A 19769-nucleotide genomic window follows, 5' to 3' on the forward strand; every position below is an offset into this window, starting at 1 on the left:
AGAAAATCATTGTTTTCCTAAAATAAGCAACCCATTAAAGTGGGAAATAGCAGGAATAATTCCTGGAGGAGCCTGCATAGCTCTCCTGAGCCTGATCTGTATTGGCAGCCAGGGGAGCATGGCCCCCTAATGGGACAATTTAAATGCATAACAGCTCCAATAAACTCCTTAAAGGGTGTCCCCACATTCCTTATGTTGACATGGCTCCCCAGAAAACTCTGGATAACTCACAGGCCTTTAGAGCAGGAGAAAATATTGTCCTGCCTGTCTGAATAACCAGTTCTGCCCTTAAAGATAGGATGGATTGTGTGGAAGGAAGAACTCAAATTCCCCTTTCCTTCCACAGGGCCCTGTTTTAAACAAAGCTAAAAAAAAACTATTTAAAAATCTAAAAACTATTTCTATAACCATGTCAGCTCCCAAATAAAGCAACAACAACCTGCAGTGGTGGGGAAAAATGCAAAGTTTGGGACAGCATCTATGAGAGGAAAAGGCATGGATTTCATATTTTGGGAGAAAATGCCTTGGGAGCAGCTCCTCTTTGTCTGGTTGTTTGAAGGCCACCCAAAATTGAGCAGTTTGGGTGTCCAAGCTCCCCTCAGCACCAGGAAATTTCAATTTCTCCTGATCAGATTGTCCAAAACCAAATCAGTTTTTCCTGATCAAATTGTCCAAATTTCCCCCAGGGTGTAATAAATCTGTCTGGTTAATAAGGCTCTGGTTTTACTTCTTTAATTTTTTCCCAGTTCTTGTGTTGAGGTAACAATTATTTGAGATTTAACAGCACCTTCCTGTACTTGATCACTCCCAATCTTTTGCTCCTCACAAATTTGGGCTCTCAGAAAGTCGTGGCTGAAATGCCTGGAAAATTAAAAGTAGGCCCTGGTTTTGCTCAGGAGCAAGACTTGAGGTAAATTAACTTTCACTTTGTGTTTTGATGGATGCTTAATGAACCCAGCATTGTTCAGCTGGAAATCTTGGAGCTATTTTTCATCCCAAAGCTCTCCTGAGCAGAGCCTTTGACAGGTTATTAAGATTTTAGTGTCACTGTGGAAACATTTTTCCAGGCGTCTCGGCTGTGATCAGGAGAGGTTCTCTGCTCCTTCTCCATCTGCTGATCTCCCAAACCAGCTGCATTTTAAAATCCAGCTTTGTTCTTTAGAAATATTCAATAAGCAACAATTTCCTGGATTCTCCATCCTAATGACCAAGCAAAGCTTTCCCACTGGAGGTTTACTGGAGGTGCTGAGGGGGGGAAGTTGAGTTATCAGTCAGTGGGAAAAGTCAGGCTGCTCTGATAAATAATCCCCAAATTATGGAGGCAGGGAGAGACTCATTTAGGGACTGATGCCACAGCATCCCTGTGCCAAGGGATCCAGGAGGTGGGATGCAGATGGGTACCAGATATTTGTGTTTTGCACATGTCCACAGGTTTTGTGGAACAGGAAAACACCTTGATCATGCAATTATAAATTACTTCATATATGGAAATATTTATATTAGAATACAGCTACATTTCCAATTTACATCAAGGTGAATTCCCAAAACCTCAGGTAATTTCCATGTTTTAAGTGAAATTCACAGGAATTCAATTGATCTCCAGTGCTGATTTAACCAAGGAAATCAACAACATTTTGGGACACCTTCCCCATCCCTGGGAGTGTCTGAGGCCAGCCTGGACAGGGCTGGGAGCACCCTGGTGGGACAGTGGGAGGTGTCCCTTCCCACAGCACGGGGTGGGATGGCATTTAAGGTCCCTTCCCACCCAAATCATCCTGGAATTCCAAGAAAACATAGGAGGAGCAAAAATTCCAAGGCACTGGAGAGTTCACTTTTAGACATCCAAGGATCAACCCAGAATGTCCAGCCCTGCAGCCAAAGCAGTGTTGGAATTACAAGCACAGCTCATTCCCTCTGGTTTGGCTGCTCCACGGAGAAGACACTAAAATGAATTGTTAAAGGGAAAACACCTCATCAACCAATCTCATACTCAAGTTCCTGTTCAGCCCTAATTAAGTGGGAAACCCCCAACATCAGGTTATGTTAAAAATTACTTTTAATTCAACTTTTTAAAAAAATCCATTTAATTAAAGTTTATACTTACACATTTTTTAAAAAAAAATCCCTCTTGGAAGTGCCCCAGTTTGGGAGTAAACCCAGATTTACTTGAATTTAACCTGGCCCAACCTGATTTGTTCTGTCACACTCTAAGCAAGACCCTTCTCCAACCTTCCCTCTCTTCATGCTCCTATTGCTGTAATGAAACATCATTTACTGAGGCTCATGTATCCCAAAAGAAATTCCATGAGTTTTTAGGACCTTTTCTACCATTGGCATCAACCCTTCCAGCAGACAAAGTTCCACTGTGTGGCAAAGGCTGGAAACAAAGGACAGTGGTGCTGTAAAAAGGCAAATAAAGCCCTTCAGTGCTGCTGGAAAATGCATCCATTGACAGCCAGGAGCTCTGCAATTCCTTTTCCATGGAGAGAGGAGTCAGTGACAGCCTCTCATTCCTTTGCCATGATTATCTCATGGTGGGCACTGCCTCTAATAAATGAAATAATTCTTTTCTCGTGTCAAAGAGCAGGGTTTAAAATGAAAGCATGGAGAAGATAAATCCCCAAAACAAGGACAGCTGAAAGGACATTGCCACGGAAGGTCTGAGTTTATGCTCTGAGGGAAATTAAGTGGGAACATTTGGAATTAAAATATCTCCTCGCTGGGAAAAAAAATGGGAATATTCTTAATTTTCTGGATCATTAAACTTCTCCTGGAAAACGAGTTAAGGAACGCTGGGATATTTTTACAGCCTTGAGGGTTTGGGGATTTCTGATGATGTGATGAGTCAGGTTCAGGTTTGCAGGGAATCTGCCCTCCCAAAGATTTCTCCAAGAGGGAGCAAGGATCCTTAGGGAAGGATCCCAATCCAGGCACAAAGTTGTCCAATTCCCTTTCTTTTGGGACAAGGAGCAGCAAAGGATCTGCTCCATTCAAAGGGGGCGAAGGAGTTCCTGCAGATGGCCTTAACAAAGAAGTGGATCAGGATTAAAGGCATGGAATGGGAATTGGGACCTGGAAAAGCCAGACTGGGATTTGCTCATGCAAATTCCAAGCTCCTCTGAGCCTCAGTGTTGTCCTAGAGGAGATTTAGGGCTCAGTCAATGGTTTGGGGATTTTCTTCCCCCAGAAATGGGAAAGGACAGACAAAGGTCCAGCCCTGCCCTACAGCCACGCACAGAACTCCCCCCAGAAAGGGAATTTAGAATGATTTTGGAAGAAAATCCAGGAAATATTTGGCCAGGAGGAGAAACATCAAAATGGGCCCCAAGTGGGAAGGAAGCCACAGCAGGATTCCAGTCTTGGGAGGGACACCAAGGCCATCATTTCATGGAATCACAGAGTCCTTAAGGTTGGAAAAGACTCACAAGATCAACCCACATTCACCACTAAATAATGTCCTCAAGTGCCACCTCCACACATTTTTGGAGCCTTCCAGGGATGGTGAATCCATGAATCCAGCACTTGCCTGGGCAGCCTGTTTTCATTTCTCTACATCCCAAAAACCACAGCTCTGGACTAAAAACACTGAATTCTCCACTGCACCTCCATATTCCCTTTCCATTTCTTTTGAGGTAGGAAATCTGCTCCTGAAATTTGGCTTCAAGATTTCATATTTAAGTTTGCATCCCAATTTTGCAAAATTAGGCACCAGAGACAAGAGAAGTCCCTGGCGTTCTGGGAAGCACAGCAGGTTTTTACAGGAGAGGGGGAAACAGGCACTGCAGTGTTCATAAATAGCATGAATTCAGCATGGGAAATATTATGACATCTTCATCTAATTTACATAATTTACATAAAAATAAAATTACAGGGGAATATTAAATTCTTGCATGCAAAACCATCTCTTCCTTTCCTTCCCTGAATGAGATTCTGCTTTTGCTTCTCAGAGGATTTTATCCAATATCTGGGATTTCTGGACACTGACATAATCAAATCTAACAATAATTTGATTTTCTTCTGAGCTCCTCAGAGCACCAAAGCGATTTTATTATTCTGAAGATGGTTTGAAAGCATCTTTATTGAAGGCCCATAAATGTCTTTAAAGCTATCTCGGTGCCAATGGATCAAGAATACTCCTGAAATTCCTTGTTATGCCTTGTACCTGAAAAATCCATTTGGAACAGCTTCTCCTGTATTGAATTCCTGTCTGGAGCAGCTGATTTAAGCAGCTGATAGAGGATGGCAAGTGGCCCATTCATTGTGTTATCATTTTACACACTCTGTCCATAAAGCCCCCAGAAGGATGGACTGTCTGTCCATGAGAAATAATCCACTGGCTGAGGTTTATTGGAACAGTGATGGAATTTTAAACACCTTGGAGAAGCCAAAGCCTGGCTGCTGACGCGATTGGAGCAGCGCTTTCCAAGCTCCACGGTCAGGCTCGGAGTGAGAGGAATTAATGCAATTAAACAGTGCCTTAATTAGCTACTGGAAACAAGAGCTTAGCTGGAAAAACAAGAGCTGCTAAATTTTCAAATAATGAAGGGCTGGTGTACACAGGGTGTGGGGAATGTGTTATCAGAACAGCAGGAAAATGTCCAATGTAATAAACCACAGGAATATTCCACAGCTCACCTCTGGCCCTGGTGTTCCCAGGTGGGAACTGCTCAGATCCCAGCATTTTCCTGCCCTGGCCAATAGTAGGAAAAATATTTAATTCAGTGTCAGCAAAGAAGGGCAAAATAAGGTCAAAATTTCAGAAGTCACCAGTGAAGGAAAGTTTAAAGCACAGTCCAAGGGATAAGGACACAAGTGGGGTCTGAGGTGATCCTGGCGCTGCTGAACAAAATCTTACTGGAAAGAAGAGCCTGGGAAACTGGAAACCCTCCAAAATTCCTTGTTACATGGGTAGGCCAGAGGAACTTTGGGGAGTTTTGGGGCTCATAAAGGCTGACACTTCAAAGGGAAGGGAGATAGAGGAGCAGAAGTTAAAATAAGGGAGAACCAAGTGATGCAATCAAACAAATCATGGAAGTAACAAATAATCCAAAATAAACCCCAAAATCCACTTTGGACTTAGATCTCTTAAAGACCTTTGCTGAAGGGTGTTTTTGCCAAAAATTATTGGTAAGAGATGGGGCTGGGAGAAAATCTGGAGACCTGAATAACTCCAGCTTGGGAATCTCCATTAACACAGGATTTAAGCAGGTTTTGTTGAAAGCTTGAATAACTCCAATGTGTGAATGTCCATTAAAACTGGGTTTGGGGAGGTGCTTGTTTGGAGCAAAGCTGCCAAACCTTCCTCCCAAAAGCATCATCCATGACTGGGCTCAGCTCCAGGATGGGCAGAGCAGGTGGGACATGAACCACCACCACCAGGGCACCTCCCTGCTGCTCACTTTGGGTTCTTTGGTAAAATTAAAATGGCTTTTTTTACCCCCAGTTTTCACTCCCTTGAAATTTTCACTCCCTTCAAAACATTCCCAAAGAAAATACAGCTCTTTCCTTAAATGCTTCCCTAAAATGTCATTTATGTCTTCCTAATGACCTTCAGCTGACCCTAAGAAGTAATTTCACACGTGGAAAATTGCCTCAAAAAATGGAGTTATTAAAACAGAGTCAGAATCTCCCAAAAGCCAGAATAATGAGTATTATTTGCCTAAATTCCAAGCAGTAAAATAGCTCAAATCATATTTATTCCCTCAAAAATGTACTTTTCTGGTGTATTTACTTTGAAAATTCATTTTACGAGCAGAAATCAATACTCTGCCCTTTGGAAGGAGATAATCTGGATATATTTGGAAAGATCCACTGTTCTGTAATAGACCCCATTAAAGTGCTGCTGCCACATTTCAGTGGTGATAGAGCCACTAAAATAATTTAATGGCTTGGGATGGGGCAATTTCCATTGGATTTTCCCTCCATCCCAGTAAGTTTCTATTAAATATATTTTATACATCTAATTTCTCCTGGTGTAATCATGACTTTATTGTCCATTACTTAAATTTCTTACATTTTCCCCTCTTTTGTGATCCCCTGAAAATAGAATTCTGAAAATCTGTTCCTGCCCTCTGGAAGTTCCTGAGACAAAGGAAATTCTGGATTTTCAGTGTGCTGTTACAGGGCTGGAGAGAAACCCCCTGAGAAATTTCTGTGATGGTGCAAATCTGCTCTGCACCCCCCTGCTTAATTAAGCATTAGAGTCTTCATTAATATTATTTTCATTTTGGGCCCTGGCTTTCTAAAAAGCTGGCAGTGGAATTTCCTGCTGTGGGAATAAATGAGATATTGTAAATAGAATTAGCTTAGAAAGGATTTGTAAAGGATTCAGCCAAATTTCCTGCAGTGGGACATAAATAAAACAAATTTTGAGACCTCTCATCGATACTCACCAGAGCCACCTCACTGTGAACCTTCACAGAGCTAAACCCACCCCAGAACTCAAAAAACTGTTCTCAAGTGTCTCAAGCAGCTGAATACTCCCCCAGAAACATCGTTGGAAATGTCTTGTCAGAGGTTTTATCATCAGCCAAGAGCATTGCTGGATTGATTTTGCTGCTGCTGTACCACAAGGACTCAAATTGACATCAATAATCACATCAATACCCAACCTTCAATGGACAGAAGATAAAAAAGAAGAAATTGTTGGTGTTCTCCCACCAGCAGAAAGGATCAAGAGGGTCCTTTTGTATGCCAGCAGTTCAAATCCCATGGGATAATATTTGTATGGGATTTAAACTTGGATAATCATTGGGGATGATTATGTACACAAATAAACACAAACTCAACAACTATTTCTCCATTAAAAACCCACTTCAAAGACAAATTCCATGTTAGGCCACGGCACTTTGAATTTCCTGCTCACATTTACAACTGAGATTATCCAAAGCCAATGAGAGAGATTGAAAACAACATTTTTTTCCATGTTCCCTTCATTCTAAGTGTTATCTGACAGCCACATCAGCATTAATGTTTCTCCCCAGCCCATCAAATATTTGATTTCTAATTAAGGCCTTTTCATCTCAGTTGGATTTGTCTCCCTCATCTTTAATTATGTTTCCATCCACGCTGCTCAAGAGCAAGGATTTGCATTTTTACATTATATAGAAATCACATTGTAAATATTTATCAGATGGTTCCCCCTCTGCTGCTCACGGATTTGGGAATTCAGGCTCACAGGAAAGAGGGAAGGTTCCCACATTAACACCCCACTGTTTGTTAGGATTTGACTGCCTCCCATACATTGATTTTCCCTCTCCCTCAACTTCCCATTGCTCCTGCAGGTGCAAAACCCACCTGGGAACATCACAGACACCAGTGGAAAAATGGGGTTCTGCTGGGAGACCTAGGAATACACAAAGGCTGCAGGGAGATTTCGTTCTGTTTTAGAACCAAACCTTAATAAATCACTGAGGAAGTTCCCAGCTTAAAGGGCCCCACGGAGCAGGAAGGACAAACAAACTGGGGGTTGGGGCAGAGGAGTTCCATCCTGGCCCTTTTCCCCATGGGATATTTCTGTGGCGTCAACTGATGGAGAAAGGGTGGGGAAATACTCGTTCCTGTTTGGAAAAGCAGCTTTTGTGTGGCTAACCTCTAAAAAAACCCATTTCTTGGTAGAAAGTTGCCTATTGGAGCACTTGGCTCAAGCAAAAGAATGGGAATTTTACGGAATCAGTTCCTGCCATTCTCGTGAGCATCCCGGTGATTTTTAGGAGAGGAAAAGAAGTGCTTTGCCAGGATGGGCGGTCAGGAGTGGCAGGGTTGGGGTAAGATGCGCACTGAAGGGCGGCGAGCCCCGAGTCCCGGGCGAGGAGCGGGAGAAGCGGCCGCTGTCCGCGGTGCTGAGCGGGCCCGGCCCCGCCGCTGCCCGCGGTGCTGAGCGGGCCCGGCCCCGCCGCTGCCCGCGGTGCTGAGCGGGCCCGGCCCCGCCGCTGCCCGCGGTGCTGAACGCCCGAGCGCCGCCGCCGCGCCCCGGGCAGCCCGGCAGGGTGGGAGCGGGGCTGACACATCCCCCCGGACACGGAGTGCTCCCTGAGACCCCGCCTGCTGTGCTGCACACGCGTCTGCTGTCGCCACAGTAAGAAGGACATGGAAGTGCTGGAGCGAGCCCAGAACTGGCCATGATGTTGATAAGGGGACTGGAGATCTTCCCCTGTGGAGATGGGCTGGGAAAGTTGGAGTTTGTCAGCCTGGAGAAGAGGAAGTTTGTGCAGAGCTCAGAGCTCCTCCCAGAATCTGAATGGGGATACAAGGAAGATGGAGAGAGACTTCAATGGGACCTGGAGTGACAGAACAGTGGGATGGCTTCAAGCTGAAGGAGGGGATATTGAGAAGGGATATTGGGAAGGTGTTCCTCCCTGTGAGGGAGGTGAGGCCCTGGCACAGGGTGCCCAGAGCAGCTGGGGCTGCCTCTGGATCCCTGGCAGTGCCCAAGGCCAGGTTGGACATGGGGGCTTGGAGCAGCCTGGGACAGTGGGAGGTGTCCCTGCCATGGCAGGGGTGGGATGGGATGAGCTTGAAGGTCTCTTTCAACCCAAACCATTCAGTGATTTTGGAGGAAAAAAAGCAGGAAACCATCTAGGAAGGAAAGTTTTGGCACTTTTCTACATGGTAGCAAAAAGTAAAACATTTACAAGGAAGAACATTATTTCAAATCGATTACACATCTGTCTTCTAATTTCTTTTTAGCAAAAATTAACATGCAAAAGGAAAACAAAAGCAAGTGAAGACAACACAGCTCCAGCCTCTGTGCTCCTCATTCCACGATATGATCCGTGATCAATAACAGATCTTTTCCAGCAGTTAAGTAACTGTTTGTACTACACACACACACACACACACACACAAACCTTCCTTTGCTACAAAGCAGCAGCCAAACAAGAATCCTCTGATTCCCACCTCATCCCTCAGGCTGTGACATTGTACCCATTCCATCAGTTCTCTCCATGGGAAGGCCCGGGGAGCCCTGTGTGGTACCCCACAAACACTCGGAGATGGAGCCATCACTTTCTCCCCACAAATACAGAACTCCCAGCTGCCCTTCCTGAGCTCCCAGACATCCCAAAGTGTCATTTTCCAAACGAGATCAGTGCTGAGAAACTCTGGAGCAGCCGGGAGTGTCCCTGCGCAGGGTACGAGGGACCTCTGCTGGAAGCAGATTCCACTGGTAGATAAACATTGATATCCTCATTTATTTCTCTCATTAAAGGCACCAAACCCGTTGAATCCATGAAAAATCAGTGTCTAACCCAATATTCCAGCCCACTTTATCCTCCTGCTCTCCAGCTCCCAACTAAAAATAAAGCAGTGCCCTCAGGAATATTTTATTAAATTCGGTCAAGCACCACATCCCAAAATAAATCTGCTGGAAACAGCTTCACTTTGGGCCTGGATCAACACTTGGATAAACACTGAACAGAGTCAAATTATCCCCAAAATTCCAAGAGCAGAGTTACTAGTGAGGAAAAGCTCTGTTTGATCAGTGCCTTGGGCTTCACGAGATTAAAATCACTTCAACTTTGCAGCTGAAGGCAGAATTAAATTTATTCAGCTTGAAGAACACCACTAACAATGATTCCCAGATTTTTGTAGGGATTCAGAAGCCACCAAATACTGTTCTGGGAGTGACAACAGCCACTGACAGTGAGGATCCAACCAAACCATTCTCTCCTCAGGAGCAGGGAGACACTTCCTGCACCACACACCAGGGCAATCCCTGCTCCTGGAATTCCTGAATTATCCCACGAGCTCCAGTCTGCAATTCCCTCAAATCTTGTCTCTGTCACAAAGCTGAAGGCTACATCTCTAGATTCTGTATTTATTTATTTATTGACCTAAAAATCCCAATTCAGAGACAGTCACAGAGCTGTTTGTATTCCAGAAATGGGATCTGTATTTGGGGTTTATTTAGGGTCACCTTAAAAAGAGAAATGCAGCCTCCAACCACTGGTCAAGGCAGAATATTTATTCCAAAATCAAATTTGATTTTGATCTCCTAAATCCACTTCTCAAAGTCCCTTTTAGTCTCTTTTAGTCTCTTTTTTGATTAAAAATCAAACAACAAAGCAAAACCAAAAATCAGCCAAGAAACCACATTTCTTTGCATGAAAAGCACCACAATTTGAGGTTTTTTGGGAACACAATATCCTAAACACACAGGACACAGGACCACTTTGGAAGCCCCTTCTTACCAGCAAGAACACCTCCAAAATCTGCTGAATGCCAGGTCTGATATCCACAGTCACACATCCTGATGAGCCCACAAGAGGAGTCTCTGCCTGGAGGTGATTTGAGACCCCTAAAACCCCTTTTTAACCCATTACCGAGCCCGTGCACCCTCAGCTGAGCTTTCACTTATCCCAAACCCCAGAAAGGAAGCCAGGAAAGGAAGAAGGAGGAACTCCAGCCGGACTCACGGGGGTGCTGCTGTCGGAGAAGGTGTTCATGCTGACAGACCTGCTCATCTTGCCCGAGGCCGGCGACGTTGGGGACACTGGGGACCTTGGGGACCCTGGGGGTGTCGGGGACGTCGGGGACGGGCTGCCCTTGTCCCGCAGCTCCGGGGATGGGGACAGGTCCTGGTGCTGCAGGTGCTCACGCCATGCTCGCTGGATGCTGAGGGAACAAAGGATTCCAGTCCAGATCCTGGCTCAAAACACTGGGGCTGGGGGTTCCTGGGTTTTGTTTCCTGATCTGGATAAGGATCACGTGGAGATATTCTGTAGGGTTTCTATAAGACACCACTTTTCATTTAGGATATTTTTGAAGGAGAAGCGGGGAATTCCGGAGTGGTTTGGGTTGGAAAGGACCTTAAAGATGATCTGGTTCCAGACTCTTACCATGTTATTCAGAGTCCAACCCAATCCCAGAACCTATGGAAGTGATTTCAGTTGAGGCCATCCAGAACTCAGAATTTCTCCAATCAAAATTAAAATATCCATTTGACCATATAAAGAAATCAGCAAACTTCAACATCTTATTTTTATACCACATTTCCAATTATAATTCAGATACAACTGGAATTTGAGAGCCAGAGCAGTATCATGGAATCATGGAATTCCAGAATGGTTTAGGTTGGAAAATGTCATCTCATTCCATCCTCTGCCTTGGGCAGGGACAATTTCCACTATCCCAAGTTGCTCCAAACCCCCTCCAACCTGGCCTGGAACAATTCCATCATCCACAACTTCTCTGCTGGATTAGCTCCTTGAAGGATTTTTAAGCAATTGAGGATTTATTCACTGGGATGAGCAGTATTTACATACTTATATTTATATATATTTATATCTACATATTTATATTTACATGTATTTCTATTTTAAAGCTGGAAAATGGACTGAGCTTAAGTCACAATTACTCTCCTAAAAAGCTCCCTGAAAATGGATTATTTTATCTGGCTTTTATCTGCATGACTAAAAGCTTTAAAGACTGGGTTTTAATTTGAAACTTCATGTCCTTTTACTATTTTAATGTGCATTAATATTTGAATGGTCTGTAAGTGAGGCAGTGCTCTCTGGATGGAGGCAATTCCTGTTCCAGGGCTGGAGGATCCACGCTGGGAGAGGCTCCAAAAGGAGTCCTGGACTCTGATAAATATGTGGGGAAGTTTAATAATTCAAAATCAGGACTTATAGAATAACTGACACCAGGGGAAACTCCGTATCATGTAACTTACAGCAAAAATTAAAGTGATTCTAGGATTCAAAGAGAGGATTGATTTAGGATATGAGGAAGGATTTCTCTTCCCATGAGGGTGGCAGGGGGGAAGATTTCCCACCCCTAAAACCACCCCAAATCAGGCTGATAAGCTGCCCTAATTGCTGACATCCCTGCTCAGGGCTGGACTGAAAGGTCTTTGAAGGTCCCTTCCAGCCCGGACCATTCCAGGATTCCATGGCTGGGTGGCGTTGGGAAGTCCGGAGCTCATTCCCGGAGCCGCGGGCCGCGCATCCCTCCCGCCGGCCGTGCGCTCGCTGCCAGCGTGTGCCGCGGCTGAGCCTCCCCCTGACCCCGCTCCTCCCGAGCGCAGGGCAGGAATTCCGCACTTCCAGGGCTGCTCCTGCCGGGGAATCCCTGGGGAACTGATGTTCAATGGGAGAATCGGCACAGAAAAGGCTCTGTGCTGCCCTGCCCTCCTCTGGCGCCTCTGCACACAGGGAAAAATCCAGCAGATTCCCAAATATTCTTGAGTTACACAGAGGAAATGACAAAATGAGTGCAACACTGCTGTTTCACATTTGAAACTCGGTTCAGAGGGAATCCATGTGATTCTGTGATTCAGCCCAGGATGGTTTGGGTGGGAAGGGAATGGAAATCCCATCCCTGCCACCCCTGCCATGGCAGGGACACCTCCCACTGTCCCAGGCTGCTCCCAGCCCCATCCAGCCTGGCCTTGGGCACTGCCAGGGACCCAGGGGCAGCCACAGCTGCTCTGGAATTCCATCCCACTCCCTCCCACCCTCCCAGCCAGGAATTCCCAATTCCCACTCTCCCATCCATCCCTGCCCTCTGGCAGTGGGAGCCATTCCCTGTGTCCTGTCCCTCTGTCCCTTGTCCCAAATCCCTCTCCAGCTCTCCTGGAGCTCCTTTAGGCACTGGAAGGCCACAATTTGGTCACCTTGGACCCTTCTCTTTTTTCCAGGCTGAAAAATCCCAGTTTTCCCAGCTCCCCATTCTTACACATAGAGAACTTCATTAATTTGCTAATTGGAAGCTCTTTTACCCAGTTACACAGAAATGCAGGATGGATCCAGGGTGGATCCTGCAGCTCAGGAATTGGACACTCCCAGCTGCATTCCAAGGCAGAGCCAACATTTTTCCTTACTCACATTTTCACTTTGGATTCCAAGGGCTGGAGGTTGATAGGATATTCCTGGATATTATTTTCTTCATCCATGGTGAGCTGATGGCTGTGGGAAAGAAAAGGAAATGAGTTTAATGTGTTCCAGCCTGACACTCCTGCAACCCAGTGAATGAATTCCCTAATCTGGACAGGAACAAACAAGAGCTGCTGATCAGGGGCTGTTGCTGTCTTTGGAAGAAGTTATCTGGACCTCTGTGTCCACTCCCAACAAAAAATGGGAATTTGGATCCAGTTTTCCATTGGGAACCTGCCTGAATTCCTGTTTTAAATCTCCCAGCTGCCACAGCTCCAGTGACAGGCACAGCCAGCAAAAGAGCTGCTGTAAATTAAAAAAAAAAAAACCAACAAAACAAACCCTGGCAGATCTAGCAGATATTCCTGCTAAATTAACTTCCATCCCCGTGGCCACGCCGGAAAAGCTGGGGAGGGAAATGGAAAGGAACAATGGGAATGCTGACAGCAAATGAGTTACAGCAGCAAAAGCCACGTGGGGGGTGAGGAATAAATTCTTTGTAATAAATGATGGCCAAGGAGTTGCTGCTGAGAACTGATGGCTGGAAGAAAGCAATCTGAAAATGCTGGAATATCCAATTCCAGCATCTGGGAACACTGCCCTGGATGGAGCAGCAGCATGGATTGAATGCAGCTCTTAGCAGGGAAATCTGGGAGGTCAGACCCCGACCTGTGGAGTTATTTTGAGACTTTGCTGGGCACTCAATGATATCATTGTCAGAAATTGTCCTCTTGGAACTAAAAATAGCCATTGTAAATGGGAGAAAAGCAAAATTTGGGATATTTTCTGTGACAAAGAGGAGCCCTCAGCAAAGGGTTCCCACCTTGGAAAATCCATTTCCCTTTCTCACGGGTGAGTTATTTTGGAAAAGGCACGTTTACCTTTGGAGTGAGTCTTTGCCATCATTGACCTGTTCCAGGGTGTGCTGGAGCCTCCTGAGTTCTTCCTGCAAGGAGAGAGAGAGAGAAAAATAATTATTTTTATGAGAAGCCTTTGGAGATTTCCTCTGAGCCTCAAGACAAACCAAGTTTTGAGTCAACCCCAAAACAAAATCCCTCAAGTGCCTCCTACAAGATTTTAAACTTAGAAATCCATAACAATGACAAAGAAACCAATATCTTATTGATAATCCAGGACAAGTTTGAAAGGAAATATCAGAGCCACAGAAATAATACACAAAATAAAAGAGGGAAGGTTTTTTTCCCATCTTGGATGTCTTTGATTCCAGAGATGCTCCTGGGAAGAGCACCAGCTCCTGCTTCCAGAATCTTTGTTCTGCAATCAAAACCTATTCAGGCTCTAATGAAGAGATTTCCAGCCTGCCCCAGTTCCTGTTCCAGCAGTTTAATGTGGCAGATGTGGAGCTGGGAATCCCCACATCCATGGTAATTCCCAGGAAAAATCCATCCCTGGCGTTCAGCACAGAGGTTTGGCTTAAAAAACGGAATTCTTCTGAGGCACAGCTCAGTTCAGAGACACCCACACAACCTTTCCTTCTCCCACATTTTCCCTCTGGCAGTTTTTCCAGCCTCCTCCAGAGCTGGGTACAGTAATTTAGAATGTGAAAACAATTTGCAGTTGACTTTATCCATAGCTCAGGGTGCCACAAGCTGCCTGACTTCCATAAATCACTCCTGGTGTTTGACATCATTTTCCATTAACCCCGGGGTGAGGACTGAGCAGAGAGCAAAAAAGCAAAAGGCAGAATTGGTTGTGATGTTCTTGACTATTCCGAATGAAACCTCGCTGGGCAGTGCCTCTAAAAGCTGGGATAAAAGGCAGCTCTGGAGGGGGCACAGCCACGTTTGCATAATTGGGAAGAGGAGGAGACAGGAAATCGATCCTAATTTCAGTTGGGCATCATTAACCGTGGGGTATCGAGCGGCGCTCCTCGCTGCGGGATTTATGGAGCTGCCCGTGGTGCTGAGCCATGGAAAAGGGCCGGGATGCTGCCGGGGCACTGGGGGGGACAGGGACAGCCAGCATGGTGCCACCCCCAGCTCCACATCCTGCCCAGAGCCACCCAGCTCCAGGGAATTCCACGGGAAGGGATCCATGCTTCTGTTGGAACCCAGGATGAGTTACGGGGCCTCTCTGAGCCCGGATAAAACAAAAATATTGTGAAACTTCCTGGGCTTTTCTTTTCCCTCCTTCAGCTGCATACAGACCTGGACAGGGATTGGGCAGCTCCAGGCACGGAGACACTGAGGGAAAAAAATCCAGGAAAGCTTGAGGAGCACACTCAGAGCAACCTGAAGTGTCTTTTCCTAGTCCTTAACGTGCTCATTCCATTTATCCATTAATTATTTTTCAGCCTGAGCATACCCAGCATCCTGGGGTTGGTTAATTTTAATTTTTTTCATTTTTTAAATTGTTTTAATTGCACAACACACTTGAGTCTGGATTACTTTGGAGATTGGAAAGCAGGCAGAGTGAATTCCAGCATGGCAGGGAGGGGAAGGCAGGGGGAAATCTCACATGACAGTTCCATTTCTGAATTCCCAGGGGAGGGGGTTTCCCCAGAAAAAGCAGGGAGCTCTTTTTATAGCTCCTGAGCCTGTTAATTCTAGTGACAACAACACAGGAGAGTTTGAAAACTGAAAGGAAATCTATTAATCCAATTTTCAGCCTTTCAGTGGGGGGGAATGTCTGTAATCCTCACAAAAGAGGGATGAACTAGTTCGGGAATCAGAAGGTTCCTGTAAAAAGTAACAATCCCATCTATGAAAAAATATTATTTCTACAGCATTTTCTTCCTGGGGTTTTTGGAGGAAACCTGAGGAGTCTGGGGGTGGAGGAGGCTCAGGGGGGACCTTGTGGCTCTGCACAACTCCCTGCCAGGAGGGGACAGCCAGGTTGGGATTGGGATCTGCCACCAGGAACAGGGACAGGAGGAGAGGGAACGGCCTATGCTGGGCCAAGGCAGGCTCAGGGTGGACATCAGCAGGAATTTCTCCATGGAAAGGGTGCTCAGGCTTTGGAACTGCCCAGGGAGGTTTGGAGTGTCCATCCCTGGAGCTGTCCAAGGAATTCCTGGCAGTGGCACTCAGTGACCAGGTGGGGATCGGGCACTGGTTGGACCCTGGAGGCTTTTCCAGCCTCGGTGATCCCGGGATTCCAGGCATGTGCACAGATCACAGCACTGGAGAGAAGAAAACCCTGCCAAGTTTCCAGGGGAGCGAGCACAGATGGGAGGAGGAGACTCTGGAGCTGCCGAGCAGTGACATCTCTCAGATGTGCCGATGGCTCCAAAGATGTCTTTAATTCTGGCGGTTGCTCAGCAACCACATCCGTGTGCGGCAGCGCTGCTCTTCACCTGGAGCAGGGAAACACCGGATGGCTCCTCAGGAACACCAGGGTGGTCCTCAGGAACATCAGGGTGGTCCTCAGGAACACCGGGATGGCTCCTCAGGAACACCGGGATGGTCCTCAGGAACATCAGGGTGGTCCTCAGGAACATCAGGGTGGTCCTCAGGAACACTGGGAGGGCTCCTCAGGAACACCGGGATGGTCCTCAGGAACATCAGGGTGGTCCTCAGGAACACCGGCATGGCTCCTCAGGAACACCGGGATGGCTCCTCAGGAACACCAGGATGGTCCTCAGGAACATCAGGGTGGTCCTCAGGAACACTGGGATGGCTCCTCAGGAACACCAGGATGGTCCTCAGGAACATCAGGGTGGTCCTCAGGAACATCAGGGTGGTCCTCAAGAACATCAGGATGGCTCCTCAGGGACACTGGGATGGTCCTCAGGAACACCGGGATGGCTCCTCAGGAACATCAGGATGGTCCTCAGGAACATCAGGATGGCTCCTCAGGAACACTGGGATGGCTCCTCAGGAACATCAGGATGGCTCCTCAGGAACACCAGGATGGTCCTCAGGAACATCAGGGTGGTCCTCAGGAACACCGGGATGGTCCTCAGGAACACCGGGATGGCTCCTCAGGAACATCAGGGTGGTCCTCAGGAACATCAGGATGGCTCCTCAGGAACATCAGGATGGCTCCTCCCAGACCTGAGCAGGGCCAGGAAACAGTGACAGCAACGAGTGCTCCTCCTCAGGTTGTGCCTCTGGTGCCCAGCATCAGGAAAAGCCAAGGAAACTCAACTGCAGGTGGAACTCGTCTCTGCTCCTCCTCCTTCCCACCAAACCAGTCTGGAATTCCATGGCATGAGACTGCCCTCAGTGTCCATGGGATGTGGAGATGCTGCTCATGTTGGAGCCTGGTGGGGCATGGAACTCCCAGGAAGCCTTGGAGCACACACTGATCATCCCAATCCTGGATCTGTTTCCCCAATCCTGGATCTGTTTCCCCAATCCTGGATCTATTTCCCCAATCCTGGATCTGTTTCCCCAATCCTGGATCTCTTTCCCCAGTCCTGGATCTGTTTTTCCAATCCTATTTAGCACACCCAGACCTAAGCAGGTTTCAGTGGCAGCTGAAGCAGAAGGGTTTGAACTGGGATCTTAAACCCCATCTCCTTCCATCATCTGCCACACTTCCACAGACTGGGATGCTCGTGCTAATCTGACACAGGGATTGGGATGCACAGGACCCTTAAAATCAACCCCGAGCTAAAATAACAAACACTTTTCCCTTGGAGGTCCCACTCCAAAACCAAAGCAGAACCAGGGCATCATTCCCAGGGTTTCCCAGCAACTCAGTTATCCCATTCCCACAGCTCCCTTGTGTGCTGTGGGAAGTGCTGGCCATTGAGCACGGAGCAGGTTCTGGGTGTTTGACTGACAGAGTCCCCCAGCATCCAGCAGGGCCTTGGGATAAAGGGCATCCCAGGAAAACCTGAAAGGCAAACAAAAAAAGCAGCGTGGGAAGCCCTGAGATGGAAACTGGTCACATTCAATCTGGGTATGAATAATTCACAAACAGCCTCAGACAAATGATCTCAGGTCTAGAAGGAAATGGGAAAACCTCTGGAGGCTGCAGCTCTTTTTATTCCTGCCTGCTTCCTGCTGAATGGTGTTTTCTCTGGGGTTATTTTTTAGTCTTTAAAAAAAAATATATATATATGGATCTCTAAGCAGTTAGGCTGGATGTTGAGAGAGCACAGCAGACCCCAGAGAAATCCTTTCATTTTATTTTCATCTCTGGCTGGTGAATTATTCATTAACAGGGATCATGCAATGGGGGAAAAATTAAAAATTGGCAAATTAGTTTTCATTTGTTGATGTTAATTATTTAGTGTTCTTCCCTTTTATTGGAGGAAACACCGAGGGGGATTAGTCTTGTTCTGACACTCCAAGTTTGCTCCCCAGACAACTCCCAAATCAGCATTGCTGTGGCTACTTCTGTGGAAAATCCATGGGAACGTGACTCCAGGGCTGAGATGTTGGGCAGAGCTGGATTTCTGAATTCCAGAGAAGCTTTTGGATATTTTTCCACAGCACTTTGTAAAAAAAATAGGTTATGCTTTATTTCCAGATATCACCCCAGCCACAGCATTAATGGGGATCTCATTAATTAATCTCCCTGAGCTCAGCCACAAACAGCCAACATTCCCATCAACCTCATTCTAATAAAGAAACATCCTGATCTTTAATGGGCAGTGGAAATGGAAAATTGTCTCTGGAGCAGTTTGCTTTGGATTTTGCAGCCTCGCTGCCCTGAAGAGCCAGAGGCAGGAGAAGTTAATCACAAATGCTGGAGCCAGACTAAAACTGAGCTTAGCTTCCCAAATCTCCAGCTCTCCCTAACCCTGCTCCTCAGCTCACAGCAGCTGCCAGGAGAACTCGTTCAACACCTCATCCAATTTTTCTTCTGTCAAATGCCAGTGGCTGCTCCCTCCTGAGAAGCTGGAAAAGCTTTGGTTCCTCCCAGCTTTTCTACCCAGGCAGCCACACAACTCCCAGGCTCAACTCTGATTTTTTCTGAAATACTCTCCAAATGAAACCTGCCACTCATGTATATAAATAAGTATAAAATAATAATGAAATAATGATTGAAACCCCACCTGGCTTTGTGGGAGTCCCCATTATGACCAAACTATGCCTACTGCAAGTTTTTAACAAGTTCCTGGGAGATAAAACTGCTCCTGGTGCCTGAGAGCAAACAATCCCAGCTGAGCCTTTCCAGGGAAGTTCAATTCTTCAATCACAGAGCCAAAATCCCAGTTTTCTGCAGCAGCTGGTCCTGCTCCACTGAATTTCTGTGCTGGGAAATGTGAAGGTGACCCCAGGACCTGCAGCATACTCAGCTTATTCAGGTGGGGTCAGCTTATAATGAACTGAATTGAACAATCTTGGCTTGATTGGGTTGTTAATTCTGCCCTCCCTGGCTGAGGTTTTTGGTGCATCCTTACAGAGGGAAGGGGCCTTTTCCCAGTCCCAGTTTCCTGCAAGCACACATCCCTAGGAGGATTTCAGAGACAGATCCACCAGGACAGGAAATTAAAGGTCTCAGCTCCCAGACATCACAAGATCAGATCAAAAACCAAATCAAATCCCAGTGTTCACAAACAAAACCTGGGATAATGAAAGGAGGCCCTGGCCACGGGGAGGGGGTGGAATTACATCAGCTTTGTTGCCCTTCCAGGACCTTTCTCCAAACTAAAGCAAAATGCTGCATAATTGTTCAGAATAAAAGAACCCCCAAAAGTGACAAAACCCCCCTTCCCTCACTGCCTGCTCTCCCTGCAGTCTCTGCCAGGTAGGAGCCTCTGCTTTGGGTTTCCAAGACCAAAACTGAATTCAAATGTCAGACAGAGTAACGACAAAACCCTTCCTTTGAAATGTCTCCCTCTGCCTCCATCCAAGGGACAGAAAGGACAGAAACTCAATCCATCAGGGCTTTGAACTTCTCTGCCATCCAAAGCAAGGCAGAGCCCAGGGGCTCCCCCATGGCAGCACTCACTGATTAAATCTCTTCTTTTCCAGC

At 46.5% G+C, this 19769-nt stretch overlaps 1 protein-coding gene across 1 annotated transcript; it reads right to left on the reverse strand.

The window, feature by feature from the left end:
• Positions 1 to 10310: 10310 nt before the first annotated feature.
• Positions 10311 to 16426, reverse strand: IQCJ (IQ motif containing J). The gene is made up of 4 exons (XM_059854879.1): positions 16313 to 16426; positions 13757 to 13821; positions 12828 to 12908; positions 10311 to 10614 (listed from the first exon to the last, which is right to left on the reverse strand). Exons 1-4 carry the CDS (start codon positions 16424 to 16426, stop codon positions 10350 to 10352), a joined length of 525 nt encoding a protein of 174 aa, XP_059710862.1. The 3' UTR covers positions 10311 to 10349.
• Between the last annotated feature and the right edge of the window lie 3343 nt (positions 16427 to 19769).

The sequence above is a fragment of the Haemorhous mexicanus genome, chromosome 10 (assembly GCF_027477595.1).
Source record: "Haemorhous mexicanus isolate bHaeMex1 chromosome 10, bHaeMex1.pri, whole genome shotgun sequence".
NCBI classification, from domain to species: domain Eukaryota; kingdom Metazoa; phylum Chordata; class Aves; order Passeriformes; family Fringillidae; genus Haemorhous; species Haemorhous mexicanus.